This window comes from Peromyscus maniculatus, chromosome 3 (assembly GCF_049852395.1).
Source record: "Peromyscus maniculatus bairdii isolate BWxNUB_F1_BW_parent chromosome 3, HU_Pman_BW_mat_3.1, whole genome shotgun sequence".
Taxonomy (NCBI): Eukaryota; Metazoa; Chordata; class Mammalia; order Rodentia; family Cricetidae; genus Peromyscus; species Peromyscus maniculatus.
Window position 1 is genome coordinate 144,479,507 of NC_134854.1, and position 19,647 is coordinate 144,499,153.

The 19,647-nt window shown below is 41.7% G+C and overlaps 1 protein-coding gene across 1 annotated transcript in view; it reads left to right on the plus strand.

Moving 5' to 3' along the window:
* LOC143272501 (murinoglobulin-1-like) overlaps positions 1-19,353 on the plus strand; it is a 70,793-nt gene extending 51,440 nt beyond the window's left edge. The window contains exons 18-36 of the mRNA XM_076567877.1: positions 2,216-2,402; positions 4,058-4,286; positions 5,022-5,148; positions 5,397-5,518; positions 5,988-6,039; positions 8,228-8,311; positions 8,574-8,750; positions 8,958-9,045; positions 10,367-10,523; positions 10,757-10,831; positions 11,331-11,511; positions 12,248-12,471; positions 13,865-14,083; positions 14,230-14,357; positions 15,763-15,853; positions 16,488-16,556; positions 17,475-17,577; positions 18,850-18,891; positions 19,209-19,353. Coding sequence (XP_076423992.1) covers positions 2,216-2,402; positions 4,058-4,286; positions 5,022-5,148; positions 5,397-5,518; positions 5,988-6,039; positions 8,228-8,311; positions 8,574-8,750; positions 8,958-9,045; positions 10,367-10,523; positions 10,757-10,831; positions 11,331-11,511; positions 12,248-12,471; positions 13,865-14,083; positions 14,230-14,357; positions 15,763-15,853; positions 16,488-16,556; positions 17,475-17,577; positions 18,850-18,891; positions 19,209-19,225 — 2,372 coding nt within the window. The 3' untranslated portion in view covers positions 19,226-19,353. The remainder of the gene's footprint in view (positions 1-2,215; positions 2,403-4,057; positions 4,287-5,021; positions 5,149-5,396; positions 5,519-5,987; positions 6,040-8,227; positions 8,312-8,573; positions 8,751-8,957; positions 9,046-10,366; positions 10,524-10,756; positions 10,832-11,330; positions 11,512-12,247; positions 12,472-13,864; positions 14,084-14,229; positions 14,358-15,762; positions 15,854-16,487; positions 16,557-17,474; positions 17,578-18,849; positions 18,892-19,208) is intronic.
* Positions 19,354-19,647: the final 294 nt, after the last annotated feature.

The following is a 19,647-nucleotide window of genomic DNA, read 5'->3' on the forward strand; positions in this document are numbered from 1 at the left end:
TGAATTATTTATCAAGGGTGATAAAATTTTAGAGCATGTATAGTATCCAAATAAGAGAGAAAGAGCCCAAACTTACCTGAGCAAAATGTGTCCAAATGCATGCTGGTACTACAAGGAAGTTAGAGATTGGAGACTCTTCCTTCAGTGTTAAAGAGACAGATAAGATGAAGTGCAATAGTACAATAGATAATCATCGTGTGCAGTGTGAAGAACTCTTGTAGACATGTCAGAGAGGTGAAGAGACTTTCCTAAGTATTAGAGATGAAGAAGAGAAGGAAAAAGCCAGACATTGCAGATAGAGGAGAGGATGGAAGAAGCAAAGCACTCAGGTCAAAGGTCACACTCACTCTCTTCAACCAATACCAACCACGTGTAACCTTTCCCTCCTCCTTCATGGGAGCCACTTCCAGAGTGGCTGCACCAGTTTGTATTCCCACCATCAGCAAGAGAGAGTTTCCCTTTCCCGTTCTTCGCCAAGTGGTTGTCAGTTTTGTTGTTGTTGTTGTTGTTGTTGTTGTTGTTGTTGTTGTTTTTGACTAATCTGACTGGGGTGAGATGAAATCTCAAAGTTGTTTCAATTTAGATTTCCTGAATTACCAGCATGATGAACACTTTTTAAAGAGATTTCTTAGTCACTTTTATTTCTTTGGAAAAGTGTGTTTAGATGCACAGCCCATTTTTTAAATTGAGCTGTTTGTTTTCTTGACTCTTTGTTTTTGAGTACTTTATATACTATGGATATTTACCATCTATCATATGTATAGAAAGATTTTCTCCCACTCTGTGGGCTTCCACTTCACTCTATTGATTGTTTCCTTAGCTGTGTAGAAACATGTTAGTTTTGTGAGGTCCCATTTGTCAATTATTGACCTTAATTTCTAAGTGAATGGGTCTTATTTAAAAAGTCCTCTCCTTCACATCTATTTTCTAGAGTTACTGCTATGTTATGTTATGTTTCCTTTCTAGCAGTTTGAGATTTCACGTTGAGGTCCTGGATCCTTTTGGAGTAGATTTTGTGTGGGGTCATTGATGTAGGTTTATTTTCATTCTTCTATATGTGAGCAGCCAGTTTTCAGAGCACCATGTGTTGAAATGCTGCCTTTTGTCTAGTGTGTGTTTTTGCATCTATGTCAGCTATCAGATGAGCTTATGTTTGGATCTTGAATTTTATTTCATTGGTGTACATGTCTATTTTTCTGCCAGTACCATGCTGGTTTTATTACTATACCTCTGCAATATAACTTGAAATCATGAATCCCTATCTTCACTATTATTTATATTCTAAAAACTAAAATTTATTTTTACATGTGTGTTAACATAAAATAAAACATAATTCTGACTGGACTGTATTAATTTCCCTTATACTGACTTGAAAAGAAATCAAAATATCATCACAAGGAAGGAACTAAGGCACTGTGACTACTCTAGACAATGGATAAATGAAGCTGTCTGTGTGTATCTGTATTTGAACAATGGGAGAGATTTTCAAGCTAAGATTCAGTTGGGAAATAGAAACCCTAACTGAATCTGAATGTATACTTGTTCTTGGAAAAGCAGAGCACAGACCCTCTGTTGCCACCTTTAAATCTTGCATTTCTTGCCCGTATAAACCCAAGCCAATGCTATGATTCTTGAATAACAAACTTTCTTTCCATCACCCAAAAAAAAAGAACCAAAACAATCTTGACTTTTCCATTGTGTATATTTCTGATCCAAGAGTTTCCTACCTATATCTCTTTCAGTTTTATATAAATGTAAACCATGAAAATATTGGGTTAATCCTATAGATCTAGAGATCTAGAGAAAGAAAAAGATTCCAAGAATGTCTCTGCTGATAATGTAGCCATCACTCAACGCTGGTCTAGAGTGATGCTCATTGTAGCCACAGGATCTGTTGCCTGGGAGGTAGCATTATGGATCTTCAATCCTCCTAGTGGGGACATTTTATCTATCCAACCCAAGAAAATATGCACTGTGCTTCCTACCAACTCCAGCTACACAAGGGGATGTTTTCTCCAGGATTTCATACTTTCTGCTTTTGACAAAGGTGTTACCCAGCCTCCCCCAAAGTGAGAGGTTCAATGTATCATTTCCAGTGTCTTTGTAATAGCATCTAAGAGTCAAGAAGAAACTGAAAATTAAGCTACATTTACCCTGCACATTGTATCCCTTTGTACTCAGAACTATGTCCATTTCTTCCATTGTAACTTCATAGTATCTGATGTCGAATTTAGCAGTGAAGACTTAGGAATCATGAAATTACTAGCACATAGAAATCCACTACAGGAGGTTCCACCACATAAAAATCCACCACGTGAAGATTCACCACATGAAGATCCACCTACTGAGACCTTTCGAAAATATTTTCCTGAAACGTGGATCTGGGATTTGTTCACAGTAAAGTAAGTAATTTCCATTTGTAAGATTTGGGCTGGGTATGAAAATTTTATTTCTTTGTTTTCTAGTATTTCTCTAATTAATTTCTATCATAAACTAACAGAATTTTCCCAAGTTCCAACCCTGGAAAAAATTCCTCCCAGAATCCTGGGGAAGACTCTATATATAGCACGGAGTATCTGAAAGTAACCTATGTACACCATGCTTTTTGTCTGTTTACTTTATTCCTCCATGACATAATTCTATCTGTATAGCTTTAGCTCTGTCCTCACATTCAGTTCCTCTCTGTGACCACTTTTCCTGTCCTCATAGTTTTAGTAAGCTCCTATGCTTTTGACCTTATCTTTGCCCTCTTTTCCTTCATCCTCCATCTTTACTCCTGGCTCTGAGAAAACTGTACAAGAGATCTGCCTCAACATCTACTGAATCTTTGCTTTTCTTTCTTTTCTCTGGCTATGCTGCTCTGTCTACCATCTACAGAAAAACTGCCTTTTTCTTTTTCTCCTCACCACATGACTCTCTGCTGCCAAGAAATCTGCCTCACTCTTTACTCCACCTGGATATGCAAAAACCACCTTTGTTCTCAGTCCATTGCTCTGGAAAGTCACTAGGCTGGAAGGCAAGGGATGCACTGAGCTTCATCAGCATAAGAAACAAAGCTATGCATCTAGGAGCCAGGTTGCCTCTAAAAGAACATTTATCTTATTTCAGGGGCTTCAGGTACCTACCAGGTGGTCTGGTAGCTATTCTGGTCCTCCCTTGTCCTTCAGTGCTTTGTTTGGAGCTGGCCCTATCTTTGGATGTAGATAAAAGGGGATATTTGCAAAAGGCAGATACCTAATTCAAATGTTAAAAAGGGAGCAAGGAGCTCAGAGGCAGAAGACCCTGCCTATGTGACCTTATCCAAGTACTGGCCCAAGCAGGATGTTTACACATACACATTCTATGGGAATTATGAGCACAAGAAGTCCATAATGAGGAGCAGGTGAATAATAAAGCTGAATAACACCAAATATTCGGTCATAAATGGCTTCCCACTAGAAAATGCCTTGAAATTGCTAGGTATACCTTTAATACACAACTGAATCTCTATAATATATTCTTGTGGCCTGTAAGAATAAACAAAGGAAATGAATCATTTAGAAAACCATAGTATATTAAACCATCAATTATAAAATATATGTATATTCATCAGTCCCAGAAAATTCACCTAAAAATTATCATATACCTTTCCAATGCTTAAAACCATTCAGGAACGCCATATTGAGTAGGAAGAGAGGCAGTCCTACATGGAGTAGACTACTAGACTGCTACATGGAGTGGACCATATAAGTTACAAACTGTCCTATGGTATTGTGGAGATGGGAGTTCAGAGACAACTTCAAATCTATGTTCAAATTTCCACTAACATAGAGACTAGAGGTGTCATGAGGCCATGATTTGAGCTGGGTAAACAAGACGACAGAAAAACTTTTCATTTTTGCACTGGAGTCCTGTTTACACTGTCCTCTTTCTATCGCTCCTTTGAAGGACTCAAAGGGAAGGGGTGGCGTTAGGTCACACTCCTTGGGGATAGCGTTAGATCACAATCATAGTGACCATCTCAGAAATAACTCGTTCACGTGCTCACTTTCTGGGCCTCACATTCTCACTCCCCCAGCTCATCAGGAGCAGCTGAAGTGGAAGTGACAGTCCCTGACACCATCACTGAGTGGAAGGCCGGAGCCCTCTGCCTGTCCAGTGACACTGGACTTGGCCTTTCCCCTGCGGTATCTCTCCAAGCCTTCCAGCCCTTCTTTGTGGAGCTCACGATGCCCTACTCTGTGATCCGTGGAGAAGCCTTCACGCTCAAGGCCACCGTGCTGAACTACCTCCCTACATGCATCCGGGTGAAGATCTTTCTGAATAAAGCATGACCAGAGGGGTAGAGGGAAATTAGTGTGTGTAAACTTTAACTAAGAATTAAATGGAAAGAAGGAAAAAAGGGAGGAAGGGGTTGTATTGGGCCTGTCAGCACTGGTTCTAAATGCTTAAGAATTCCCAGACTCTAGCTACATATACAACAAAGGGTTGTTTAACAATATGGACACTACATAAAATGTATTAGGTGATTTCGCCATTATTGAAAGAGGACATACTGTACTGACAGACATAGATAGTCCATGTGACCTTGGATATAATCAAAAGATATGGTCCACAAAGATGTAGTAGGCTGTTGTTCAGATAATATGGCATATTGTTCTACAATGGATTTTCTTTTGTTAGAGGTAGATATATACTTACATACAGTAGTTAAAAAAATCTAGTACAGTGAATATATCTTTGATATAAAAATGAAGCAAATATAAATAGATAAATTTATAATTCTTTCTTTACTTATTTGTGTAGATAATACATAGATGATAGCTAAATAAAATTTTAGACATGTATGTGCAGATGAAATACATGCAAGCCTCTGTGTCACCTTATGTGACATTTTAGGCCCATGAGTCCCAAAAGCACTGCTCCTAATCTCTTTTAACACAAATCCCCTCCACACCCTTTCACCTACCTCCATCCACACATAATATGTTGTCCTCCTGTGGTGACATCTTTGCTATTTCTTCGCCCATGTGGGGCCACAGGTCGGTGTGCTGCTGGAAGACTCCCCCGATTTCACAGCTGTCCCAGTGTCAAAAGACGAAGATTCTTACTGCCTCTGTGCCAACGGGAGGCACACCACATCCTGGTTGGTAACTCCCAAATCATTAGGTGAGTGGAGACTCTGTAAGGGACTCTGTGCACAAAGACTGAATGCAGGAAGCGTTCTGAAGTTGCTTTCTTCTCATTGGGCCCTCAAGCTCTGGGTCATGGCTTCTTCTGGCCCATGCTTACCAACTTCTTAAATACAGGACAAGCCCTTGAACCATAGAACTGAGGATACTTTGCAGATCTTGGGGTTTGGAGGATGCCAAGTTCCTGGCACATCTGAGCTCAGCTCTGTGGACCGTGTGTTTCAGGGAATGTGAATTTCTCTGTGACTGCAGAAGCACGACAGTCCCCAGAGCCTTGTGGTTCTGAGGTGGCCACAGTTCCTGAAACTGGGAAGAAGGACACAGTTGTCAAAGTCCTGATAGTGGAGGTGAGTGACCTCCCTTGATTGACCTTGTGCTGAGAATGGAGTGAGGTCGACTGTATTTAGATGAAAAATAGAAGATAATAATATGTGATCTTAGGATACCTCACAGCAAGTGGCAAGCTCAGGCTTAAAATCAGTGTGTTCTGTCTTCTTTCTTCCTACTATTGTCTTAACTGGAGCTTGGAGGGGATGGGCTATGCCAGTTTATCTGCTTAAGCTTGAGCTCTGTCTTCTGATGCTATATTTTTTCTTTATTATCTTTCCTTGTTACCTTCTTTTTGACCTGGCATCCACAAATTCTCAAATGTTCATGCCATTCCTGAAATGGTGGAAAATTAGACCATCTAATTCCAGTCTGGACCAAAAGTAGAGATGCTGTCTCCCCTCACGACCATTAAAAAATATCACCAGCATCTTTGTATTTGCACACTCAGTAATTTCTCATGTCTGAACTTTCTATCTTTTTGTCAAGCCCGAAGGAATTAAGAAAGAACACACCTTCAGTTCACTGCTCTGTGCATCAGGTGAGAATCCTTCAAAACAGCAATAAGATATTAACTTACATCATCTACTTAGATCTCTTGAAATATTTCTATAAGAAAACCAGGATAGTTGAGAAGCTTGGTCTGTTTTTGGGGGCTCCTAGCAGTGGGATCAGGACCTGTCCCTGGTGCATGAGCTGGCTTTTTGGAATGTATTCCCCAGGCTGGGATGCCTTGCCCAGCCTTGATGCCAGCCAGGGAAGGAGCTTATTCCTGCCTGAACTTGATATGCCATGCTTTGTTGGCACCAATGGATGCCTGCTCCTTTCTGAATGGGGGAGGAGTGGCTAGGGGGTAGACTGGAGGTGGGAGGAGAGACTAGTAAAGGAGAAGGGAGGGGAAACTGTGGTTGGTGTGTAAAATAAATGAAAAAAAATATTAAAAGAAAACCAGGATACTGAATACCTTATAACCACTAAAAAAAAAAAAAAAAAAAAAAAAAAAACTGAGCCACATAAATTATCAAAATCTTTACTTACCTGATGCAGCTATCAAGAGTACAGTCATGGTATACCTAGGACTTCAGAGTTCACTGTAGCCCTTTTCTCTAGACCACAGAACCTTCTCTTCCAGTCCATCTCAGTACTTAGAAAGTTATAGCTAGGGAATAGCTCAGAAGAGAACACAACCAAAAATTACCTAAAAAAGAGGAAAAACACAGAAATGTATTAGATTATAAATAAAAACAAATGTTTTTATGGCTGAATAAAGTCTATATACAAGCCGAGCTAAATCATGAAGTGTACCACGCATATTTCTCTGTAATAGTTGTTTCTATGACTTGTTCTTTTATCCATGCTACTCACTGGATATTGCAAAAGAAATACAGCACTGTGTCACCCAAGGGGAGCTCACTGTCCCCTGTGAGGGACAGGCACAAAGGCAGAGACTGTCCACTCACAGGAATGACCACATGACCAGCACCCGCACTAGTGAGTGGAGGAGTGCTTGTCCAAGATATATTTGTCAAAAGAATAAAGAAATTGGAATTAGTTTAAATTTAATGTAAAATCCATTATTATATGAAAATTAGCAAGAGAGATGAAATAAGCAAATATCTTTGTAAAAGGGATAAACTAATGTAACAGTGACTAATACAGTGTGTAGAAGAAAAATCATCATATAATGCTAAAGTCCTTTAAATGTTTTCCATGGAAGGAAGTGAATGAACGAGGTTACTGGAGATTAATTTTTAAAAAAACAAGGAAAATGTAACAAAAACCCTCTTCTTCCCATTGATTAATTCTGGATCTTCTGATATTTATTTATTACACGACAATCTGGCCATCACCCCTGCCATAGGAAAGCCTTCCATGAGGGCAGCACGGGAGTGATCGGTGAAACCTCCTAAGGCCACTCAGGGGGAACCAGGAATACCAAAGGCCAGTTCAGAATTTATCCATTTACTTATTCTGACATACTGGAGGTTTATTCAAACATTGCCTTATTTTAGGTTTCCAGGGCTAAGATAAAACACCATGACCAAAAGCACCTTGGAGAGGAGAGGTTTATTCATCTTACACAGTAAGTCCATCATGAGGGAAGTGAGGACAGGAACCTGCAGGCAGGAACTGAAGCAGAGCTGTGGGGAGCGCTGCTCACTGGCTGGCCTTCCCTGACTTGCTCAGTTTGCTTCCTTATACACCTGACAGGACCACCTGCTCTGATGAGGACCACCCTCACTGGGCTAGGCCCTGCCACATCCATCATTAAAAGGAAAATGCCCCAAGACCTGCCAATGGGCTGATTTTATGGAGGCATTTTCTCAGTTGAGATCCCTATTGGCAGAAAACACTAACTTATGTCAAAGTTCACACATGCACAAAACAAAGAGAAAAAAATCAAAGCAGAATATACCCAAACCACAATTAAATGAATAAACATATTTCCATGTGTCTATTAAATAATTAGCTAAGGCATCGATAGGAGACTCAGCAAGTCCTTTTGGAAATGCTTTTCTTCAATACAATCAGTGATAAAAGCAAATGCAATAGAGCTTAGCAAGCCAGTACTACCAGGAAATGTAGATTTGTGATATTTACAACAAGATCATTTTTCTAGAGAGACAAGAATCAAAACTTAAGACATAGTTCTAAGCAACTGGCCTTAGGGCACTTTAGGAGTTCTGAGTACTGAGATAATTGTCTACCTGTTTGTTTTGTTTATTAAGATGCTGGCATATCTGAAAAATTGTCCCTGATGCTCCCACCAGCAGTAGTGAAAGATTCAGCCAGAGCCCATTTCTCTGTGTTGGGTGAGTCATTCCATCCCTGGAGGACTTGGGACAATAGTCACTACCACTGCCCTGTGTCCACCGTGATTCCAAATGTAGCTTCTGAACTATTACACTTGAACTCTTTGACATCCTTCTTCTGTCTCTAGACCCCCAATATCCACTGGGTTCCCCACACACCGCACCCTTGAAATTCCTTCATTGGAAGTGATTCTATTAGAGATGTTACTTTGTTCTTGAAGATAATGTCTGTTCTGTCTGATGTTACATCTCTCACTTCCAGGTGATATCTTGAGTTCAGCCATAAAAAACACACAGAATCTTCTTGCAATGCCCTTTGGCTGTGGGGAGCAGAACATGGTCCTTTTTGCTCCTAACATCTACGTACTGAAATATCTGAATGAGACCCAACAACTGACTGAGAAGATCAAGTCAGAGGCCATTGGTTACCTCAATGCTGGTCAGTAAGGCTTAGAAATTACACTTGGTTCTTGTGAATGGTCTCTCTAGAAATGGGCTTATCATTGGAGGGGGGAAGCTGAGCAGGTTTCCCATTTGGTCAGTCCTATAAGCCAGAGTATGTGAGGGCCTCTCTGGCTTCAGACTGACATCTTGTCCTTCTCTGAGCATCAGTTTCTTCAAAACACACCCAAGCCTTCCATTCCAGGCTATCAGAGGGAGCTGAACTACAAACACAATGATGGCTCCTACAGCGCCTTCGGGGATCAGGGCGACCAGAGTCAAGGAAGCACTTGGTAAGGAAAGTCCACTATGTGTAGGGCTTGCTCCACTCTTGGTCCTCATGGCAACTCTGCATGTGTCTTATGTCATGGGAATACAGTGGATGCCTGGGCTGAGAATGAACATTTCCGAGTTAGCAGGAATCCTACATTCAGAACTGAAACTGTCTCAAGGCTCATCTGCCTTGAATCTATACGACCTGTTTTACTCAATTCAGTACGCTGGCTTTTTCATTCCTCCACAAGATTTTTCATCATAAATACCCAGCTACATATTGTTGAGCATCCAAAGATGCTCATAACTCTTAAAAAGCTGATACCGTTCTTCATGTGGTCCTGTATTGCATAAGAATGTGTTCTTGGGATAAACACACAGACATTACAGGTGACAAATGACATAGAAACTGATAGAAACAGGAAGTAAGCCAAGGAGAGAGATGGACATTGTGAGGTGGAAAACATGTTGCAGGAGTGTAGCTAGAGTTCTCCTGCCTGGCCCACAGTTAGGACAAATCCCTGTCACTCGCCAGTCCCACAACCTCTCAGACCGAACCAAGTAAACACAGAGACTTATATTGCTTACAAACTGTATGGCTGTGGCAGGCTTCTTGCTAACTGTTCTTATAGCTTAAATTAATCCATTTCCACAAATCGATACCTTGCTATGTGGCTCATGGCTTACCAGCATCTTTTCATGCTGCTTATCAGGGTGGCAGCTGGCTGTGTCTCCTTCTGCCTTCCTGTTCTTCTATTTCTCCTCTCTGTTAGTCCCGCCTATACTTCCTGCCTAGCCACGGCCAATCAGGTTTTATTTATTGACCAATCAGAGCAACTTGACATACAGACCATCCCACAGCACAGGCAAGTGCAGACCATCTCAGACACCTGCACTCAGGCCCGTGGTCCTAATCATCCTATATGGGAACCTGCTGGGTAAAGCCAGGAGGAACCCGAGAATGGGCTCCCACAGGACATACAGAACATCCCACAGCACAGGAGTTTTAGGAGAGAAGGTTTTTCTGATCTACAAAAGAAAATCATTGGAAGGGGAAAAGGCTAAGATGAGGGTACAGGTGTTAGGGAAACAGGAGAGTGAGTGATGGAGAAACAGTGAGAAGCAGAGCAGGAACCAGCTGGACCACACAGTGGTGTCCACATCCAAGAGGACCAGGAATGGAAGACTACTTTGAAAGAGGAAGAGAAACTGTGAGCTTCGTGTGCTCAGAGAAACTTAGGCTGATTGTTCATGAGTGTGGTCCAGACCCCAGAAACCCGAGTGTGAAGGGACTGCATCAGAACAAAAGCCCTCATCTCCCCACTCTCCCTCCCCGATCAGGCTCACAGCCTTTGTGCTCAAGTCTTTTGCCCAAGCTCGAGCCTTCATCTTCATCGATGAAACACACATCACCCACGCCTTCACCTGGCTCTCCCAGCAGCAGCAGGACAATGGCTGTTTCAGGAGCTCTGGATCGCTGTTCAACAATGCCATGAAGGTGACCTATTCTGAACTACTTATAAGTATGGTGACCTAATAATAACATCTGAAAGTCGGGCCATACTCCTTACCACTGAAACAAACCAGCTTTCAGGCTGACAATGTGCTTTTCATAATGGGGGTGTTAATGAGAACTTCCATTGAATACGAAGGATTGAATACAAGCAGGGAAGACATATTTAGTGGATTGCTTGCTGTATACTTTACCTATTTCATTCCTTTTGTTTACAGGGTGGAGTAGAAGACGAAGTGACTCTCTCTGCCTATATAACCATTGCCCTTCTGGAGAGTTCACTTCCAGACACAGTAGGTGACACATTGCTTTTCAATCTTCCCAAACTAGTAAAAAGTTTGTGGCTTCCTATCCTCTCTAAAGCCAAATGGCAGCTTTCTTTTTAACAAGAGTTTTGCATTTGTAATATTCCATTAATGAGTATCCACCTGCTCAGTGAAATCCTGACTACGTTCCAAAAATCAAGACAAACACATGGCCTCTAATACTGTCATTATTAGTCTGTATTTAAATGGAATATAGTTTAAGAAAGAAATGGCTCCAAAAGATAGAGGATAGACAGATGATCAATGACAGAAGATAGGAAAGAAAGAAGGAAAGGAAGGAGAGAAGGAAGGAGAGAAGGAGAGAGGGAGGGATAGAAGAAAAGAGGTAGGGAGAAAGGAAAAAAGAAGAGTGGAGGGAATGGAAGGATTCATTTGAAAAGCATCAATGTCTCCATCCTCCATGTTTCTTCCAAGGCCTGCTAGGACACTTTTTCACAATGCTCAGGATTCACTGTTCTGCCAACAGCAACCTGTTGTCTCCAAAGCGCTGACCTGCCTGGAGTCATCCTGGAAGTCAATGGAGCACAGGGGAGATGGCAGCTCTGTGTACACCAAGGCACTGCTGGCCTACGCTTTCGCTCTGGCAGGGAACCAGGACAAGAGAAATGAAATCCTAAAATCACTTGATACTGAAGCTGTAAAGGAAGGTAGGATGTTTGTCTCCATCCAGTTCCAGTGATGGGAAACGGGAGTAGACGGATGTGTGGAAATAGTATTACATTTTAGTTCATCCCCATGGCACTCTGAGGTTTCTCCTTGGACTGACACATTAGGAAATTAGCCTTTCTTCTACACACAACACCTTCTCTTCAGTGTTTTCTCCTAGTGTACCCAAATGAACAAATGTAATATCACAATAGAATGCACACAGTTCAACTACCGTTACAAAGGGAAATGTAGCTAAAGCTTAACTTTCCCCTCAGATACACATACACCTGTCAGGAGGAGGCAAGACTATAAAGAACAGGAAAAAAGAACTGATGCTCAAGGTTTTGCTCTTTCAACTGCAATTCTGAAGCCAATGGGAAACTTTCCTGAGTCATTTGGACTGAACACTTAACTAGTGATGTTTTGTAGGGTGTGAGGGAATTAATGAGTGAAAGAATCATGTCTGTTCTTGTCTTCTCACCAACTCTGCTAGAGCATCACTGGGGGTGTAGTTTAGTTAACAGCTTACGAATTTCTGTCTTCATATCTTTCTCAGTCCTACCCTATCATACCAGCAGCAGATTTTTTTACTGCTAATAATAAATCTGGGATTATTCTGAGCGAAAACTTGAAAACCCGCTACAACTTTCTTATATATCCTTCTTTCTAGATAGAGACATACAGTCATTCATTGGCTACTCACACTTCTAGTTATTTCTCTATTTTTACCCTAAGACAACTCCGTCCATTGGGAAAGACCTCAGAAACCCAGGAATTCAGAGAGGTATCTGTACAAACCCCAGGCTCCCTCTGCTGAAGTGGAGATGAATGCCTATGTCCTCCTCACTCTCCTCACTGCCCAGCCAGCCCCAGCACCTGAGGACCTGGCTTTGGCAGTGCGCATCGTGAAGTGGATCACAAAGCAGCAGAATTCCCATGGCGGCTTCTCTTCCACACAGGTCGGTGACTTTCCTTCAGAGTCCCATGCAGTGAGGGGATTTGAACAAGAGATGCAGGAACAAGAAAAAAGGGAAGAGGAGGGAAAAAAACAAGGGCATGTTCCTCATGGGTATTTTGAGTCTATAGGAAGTGAGGGATGATACATTCCATAATGAATTTTCCTAGTTCCTATGTTCAGACACAAGAGGTCTCTTCATACCACATTTAGTGAAACAGGCCTAAGTTGCTGAGGACTTCTGACCCAGACCCAAACCTTGATAGAAAACAATGGCAAAAACCCTGAAGTGTCCAGAATCCTTATATAATTGGTCAAGCTGGAATAGCACAATGAGTACCTAAGAGATGCTAACTGGACCAAACTGCATCTTTATCATCGTGCTGCTCTTAGGTGAGGCCATTCCCCTTCTCCTGACAGACTCTCCCAATCTTATGTATGGAGAGATTGCCCTCAGGTTTTCCCCAAGCTAGTAGAACTCTTGCAGGCTTGCTTTACCTCAGGACAGTTAGATCCAATCAAGGCTGTAAACCATTTGCTTTATCATCTAGTCAGTATAATTCTCATGAGGTAATAGTTTCCAAAAATATACATCTACCATAGTGTCTATAAATGATGCTCCTATATTCAGGGCATATATGGCAGAGTTAATCTCCAGAGAGGTATAGTGAGGAGGTCAGTTCCTCTAAAGGAGAACAATGTACCAACAGGAACCTTCCATGACATTAGCCACCCTGTTTGCATTCAATTCTTTCAGTCTTTCACCTCAACAGGAAGTCTGCATTGTAAATACAGTAAAACCCTCACTGCATGTTTCTGTTCTCTTTTTGGGCTCTGCAGTCAGGATAGCATCTGGAGCTGACTTGGGATAAGGAGGGATCCTGTGGGAGAGATCCTATCTAGAGCATGGAGTACATCCCCACAGAGTATGCTGCCGAGGAGCAAGGCGAGGAAGGACAGCACTAGATCACAGTTTTTCCTTTATTTGCTAAGATTGGATCGTGACTGGCACTTGGCCATGATGTTGATGTCTCTTGAGTGTCCCTCAGTGCAGAAGAGAGTTTGGTGGTGAGAGCAAGAACGTGATTTTGTTGACAGATGCTCGGCATCATCATGGGAATCAAGGACAAAGGAAGAAAAACAGTAAATGCTAGAAGAAAAATCTAATTTGGATTTATTCTTTGTACTGGTTTGGGGGAAATCTGCATATGCCAGGGTGCTCTGTGTAAGGAGGGAAATTAAGTGGATGTTTTTGGTTCTCAGATATTTCCTAAATTAAAGTCTAGAGATCAAATAACTAAAGACAAAACCTCAGGACACTTTTGTCACAGCCTCAGGAAGAGCCTGAGCCCTTCCATACTGATGCTAAACTGAACTTTTATACTCATCCCTCACAGGACACTGTGGTGGCTCTCCATGCTTTGTCCAAGTATGGAGCAGTTACTTTTGCTAGAAGTCAGAAAACTCCTCTGGTGACCATCCAGTCTTCAGGGACATTTTCTAGAGAGTTCCAAATAGAGAACAGCAATCGCCTGTTGCTGCAGCAGGCCCCACTACCAGACGTCCCTGGGGACTATGACATCAAGGTGTCAGGGGAAGGATGTGTGTATGCTCAGGTAAGATTCTGGGACAGCTGGGAACGTCCTTCCCCAAAATGGAAAGTATCCCTTTGCCTACCTGCACACATCATGCTCAAATTGGGAGAAATTGATCCAAGGATCCGGTGCAATGGAGGTAAATATTTCTATTCACTACTTGTCAGACAATGCTAAGATACAATGTGCACTTGGAGAAACAGGAGTCTGCATTCACTCTGCGGGTACAGACAGAACCTCTGACATGTGATAACCCCAAAGGCCACAACAGCTTCCAGATCTCACTAGAAATCAGGTATGAGCCTCTGTCTCTCTTGCCTACTACAGTGTTGTCCTCCTGGATCTCTTCACAGAATGGGTTCATGGATATCCAAAGCAAGGCTTCGTTAGGATTTTGCTTTGTCAAAAAAATAAATACTTGACTCCAGCAAAGCAAACAACAAAGAACTGTAGAATTATAATCTCTAATTAGTCTACTTTTCTGGTTCCTTTCTCACCCACTATCATAGTAAAATAATAGATTATTCTTTTTTCTATGATACTTTAATGTGGGCTATTCTTCTTCACCAACAAAGGCCTTCCTGGTCTCTTAAGATTCCATTTTTCTAGAGGGAAAAAAAGATATTCTGTTCTTCTGACACGTGTCAAAAACTTCGTATAAACTGTAACCAGCAGTGGGTGCTAACTGCAAAACTGAAGGGATCTTGGATGGAAAGAAGACATCCACAGTGTGACCTATTATCCTGTTTCCCAGTGTGATGGGGTGTAGCTTGTTGTTTTTCTCTTTGGGGGCCTACCACCCTGCTCCCAAATAAAAACATGGAGACGACTTCTTATTTTATAAATGCCCAATCTTAGCTTAGCTTGTTTCTAACCAGCTTTTCTAACTTCACTTAAATTATACCATTTCTCTTTAACTATGTTTTGCCCTTGGGCTTTTTACCTTTCTTTATTCTATATATCTTGCTTTCCTTCTTATTCCATGTTGGCTGTGTGGCTGGTGGCTTGGTTCTTGGTGCCGATCGTCCTCTCCTCCTTTTCTTGTTCCTCTTCTTGAGCCTAGATTTCTCCTCCTATATATTCTCTCTGCCCGCCAGGCCCGCCTATCCCTCTCTCCTCCCTAGTCATTGGCCATTCCCCTCTTTATTAGTCCAATTAGTTGCTTCAGGTGGACAAAGTAACACAGCTTTACAGAGTTAAACACATACAACATAAAAGAATGCAACACATCTTTGCATCATTAAACTAATATTCCACAACAGTGGTATGTGTACCTGTGTGTGTGTATGTATGAGAGAGAGAGAGATAGAGGGACAGAGAGAGAGACAGAGAGAAAGAGACAGAGACAGAAAGAGAGATACAGAGATGGGGGGACAGAAACAGAAAGAGAGGACAACTGTCAGTCCTCAGGTTCCACATATTTTAGGTTTTTGAGATAAGGTTTCTTACTGGCCCAGGCTTTCTGAGAAGACTATGCTGGCTGGCAAGCCCACCCCAGGGATCCCTCTATTTTTAATGAACTCCCAGATGATATTGTTATGCAGTCTATTTTCAGAATTATTTATATTTACAGTAAAGACTATATATTTTAAAGTATGGAAAAATCACAGAGGGAATATCAGGAATTGCTGCTTGAGCTCCAAGGAGGCAAGATTCAAAGCATTAAAAATATTCCTTCCATTCACTTCTCTGGTCTGCAGTTATACAGGGAGCCGTCCATCCTCCAACATGGTGATTGTTGATGTGAAGATGGTGTCTGGTTTCATTCCATTGAAACCAACAGTGAAAAGGGTAGGTGGACCAGATGTTTGGATTTCTGTATCTTCAGACCAGAAACTTGCCAACATCATCATAATAATGCCATCCTGAACCAAAACTAATTTAACAAAATTTGATTTATATAATTCTAAGTATAGGTGTGGTCTGTGATAGCAGCCAGCAGAAGAAATATAAGAAAGATGTCTGAGTACACTGAGTTCATAATCTAGCTAATAATAATTTTTAAAGCATAATGAAATTAGTCAATAATGATTCAGGGGAAAATATTATTAAGTACCAAAATTGTAGATGTGGTGTTTTAAGAACTTTGAAAATTAACAGCAAGCTAAGATCAATAGCAGAGTACAGAGAAAGATACTTGCACAGAGAATGTAAGGTGAGTACTATCGAATGCAGGACCACTTCACCTTCAAACAAAAGTCAAAAATACTGATTACTAAGTCAGGTCATATTCTGTCAGGCCTCTAGTGGAGTGGCATTCCCAGTCTTCTTCATATATTTTCTTTCTTATTGGAAAGTCTCTTCCAACTCACTTTAATGAACTGGTAACATCTCTTTCTATCATCTTCCATCCCTCAGTTCATTTGCCTTCTTCACCCCCAAGGCCTTTGCCTTTTCAGTAACACAGTGTTTTCTCTCATTCCAGCTTGAAAGATCAGAGCATGTGAGCAGAACAGAAGTGAGCAACAACAATGTCTTATTATATGTGGATCAGGTGAGAGTCCTTCCTGCCTCCCTAACTGTGTCTAGTGGACAGTCCTTGGTTTATGTAGGTCAGGTGAGGGTCCTTCCTGCCTCCCTAACTATGTATAGGTGGACAGTCCTTGATTTAGGTAGGTCAGGTGAGCACTCTTCTTACCTCTCCAGACATGTCTAGTGGACAGTCCTTGATCGATGTAGGTCAGGTGAGCATACTTCTTGCCTCCCCAGACATGTCTAGGTGGGTCTTTATGGGAAACATAAGGCAGGAAAAAAGTAGGTCTCTAGGAAGTCTTTTGGGGAGGCACATTCCCTCAGCTCATACTAGATGATATTTTAAATTGTCATTCCTGGCCTGGAGACATGGCTCAGCAGTTAAGAGAACTTACTGCTCTAGAAGAAGACCCGAGTTCAGTTCCTATAACTCACACCAACTCAGAAATGCCTGTATCTCCAGTTCCAGGGGATCTAATTCCCGCATTTGGCCTCCACTAGTATATATATGAACACATAATAATAATAATAATAATAATAATAATAATAATGTAATATACAAATATTGAAATTCCCTTTCCTCATTGCTGGCTTTCCTGGGACTTACCATAGGCTCCCAAGTCAGCAGGTCAAAGGGCTTAACTCTCACAATGGACAAAGCCCTACATCACACACTGGGGAGGAATATGGATTTTTGGAATAGTTTAATAGACTAGAAAAGTTTCATATACTCCCAGGAGCCTCTACTTCAGTTCCTCTCTTCTCTACTCTAAAGTCCAATCACCATCCACATATGTGAGCAGTTAGGAACACAGTGACTGAGAGGTTAAATGATATCCATGCATAACTGTTTCTCAAATACGAGGGACTGAGTGATGCTGAAGAAAAACAGTGGCCACCGCCATGATGTGATTCTGGATTACTTTTCTCCCTTTGCCAGGTGACCAATCAGACACTGGCCTTTTCCTTCGTCATTCAACAAGACATCCCAGTTAGGAACCTGCAGCCTGCCATTGTGAAAGTCTATGACTACTACGAGACAGGTGAGCAAGGGATTAGGAAGCGCCCTAAAGCAACTTGAAGTTTTCTCTTTTTTCCTTTTCTTCCTTTTTTTAAGACAGTTTCTCAATATGCAGCCCAGGCTAACCTCAAACTCTCAATCCTCCTGACTCAGCCTCTCAAATGCAGATATTTCTTGTATATACCATTGCACCCAGTTTTTTTTTTTCAAGACAGGGTTTCTCTGTGTAGCTTTGCACCTTTCCTGGAACTCACTTGGTAGCCCAGGCTGGCCTCGAACTTACAGAGATCCACCTGGCTCTGCCACCCAAGTGCTGGGATTAAAGGCGTGCGCCACGACCGCCCGGCTGCACCCAGTTTTTAAAACAATTATTTTTCAGACAATGGCACATTTTATAGGCCTGACTGGCCAAATCAACTCTTAATAAAAGAATGTGAGTGTGACAAACATTTGTAAGATTTCAATTTATTTGGCCACTGATGTCTTGTTCCTGCTTGTTTGTCCAAACAATCATATGTGACCAAACATGTCTAAATAACATAAGGGACCAAACATTTGACAAAGAAGTGTCTATTGGTGGAAAGACACACAAATCTCCTTCTGAACATAGCGACGCAAAGATGAAGAATTATACAAAGAATTATAGTAGGAATAAAAAAATGAGAGAGAATTATAGCCTGAGTGGTCATTGATGACCAAAGAGGGAGAGGAAAGCCAGTGCTGGGGAATTAAATGGGGGTTTTCAGTGCCAAATGTTTCAGAATAGACGAGTTCCAGAAATAGTGAAGGAAAAAAATCAGAAATATAGAAAGGCATCTGAGAGGACACACGTCTCCACGGATCACTCCCTGTATTCTGCTCAAACACTGTAGAATAAGCACACTTCGATATTCTCACTTGGGTGAATTATTCTGGTGCTGTTGCCCATTTGCTTACTTATTTTTGAGAGGGAGGCATGCCACGGTGCCTGTGGAGTCAGAGGCAATGAGGAGAAACGGTTCCTCGCCCTCTGCCCTGTGGATCCTGAGGACTGAACTCACTGTGGTCACTAGGCATAGCATCAAGTGCCTTTCCCCACTGAGCCATCTTGCTGGCCCAGGATAAAGATGTCACCCAGTGGCTTCAAGGGGGATATTTCCTTTGCTTGGTTTGTCTGATGTCCCCAGAGAGATGACTTTTCAGCAATCATCCAGGTTCTGATGGAGGAAATTGGTCAATCCTAACACATCCACTGTGCTCTGCAAAATGCTGTAGCATCAAACTCCCATTCTCAATTTTTTTCCATGTCTTACAGATGAAACGGTTTTTGCTGAATACAGCGCCCCCTGCAGCTCAGGTGAGCTCCTAACACTCCTTGCAAAAAGCCTTCCTCTGACCTCTTCTCCTTCAAAATTACCCAGAACTTTTGTTTGATGAGCTCAGAACCATCTCATCCTGTGAAAACACTGCATGGTACACCATGGGATTGGTGCACTAACCCTGGAAGACTCCTCTAACTTTCTTTACCAAAGTATATCATAGCTTATGGTAGAAAATCCAATGGATCCTAGTTTCCTCCATGGTCAGTTTACTTTCCTGCAGAAAACCCTGCTGTCCGTACTCAGTTAGAATTATATCATCTGATGTGCTGCTTTCTTCTCTCCACATACACAGATAAACAAAATTCTTGAAACTCATATTTGAGGACAAGACATTGCTGGAATCCCCAAATCCAGGAACCTTCAGGATGGTGATTTTTGTTGCCTCTGCAATACAAATACTGAACAAGCATGGTAAATAAATGCATACTTCTAAAGTGTCTCTGTCTTTGATGCTTTCTTCACTTAATCCAAATTTACCTCATGCTCACTTAGTGCCTTGCTCTGCACCCCACATTTGCAACGAACAGAAATGTCATTCAAAGAGAAGAACATGTGTTGTGAAAATGGGGAACCCTTTACAACTGCTCAATAGTACAGACCTCAGAGCATGAAGAGTAACACCCGGCAACCTTTCCTCCATAAGAAAAATCACGATGGGTATGCTAGTGACCCAAGACTATTAATTAACCAAGCAAGAAGTGGTGATTCAAGTCTGCATTCAGAGCATTTCT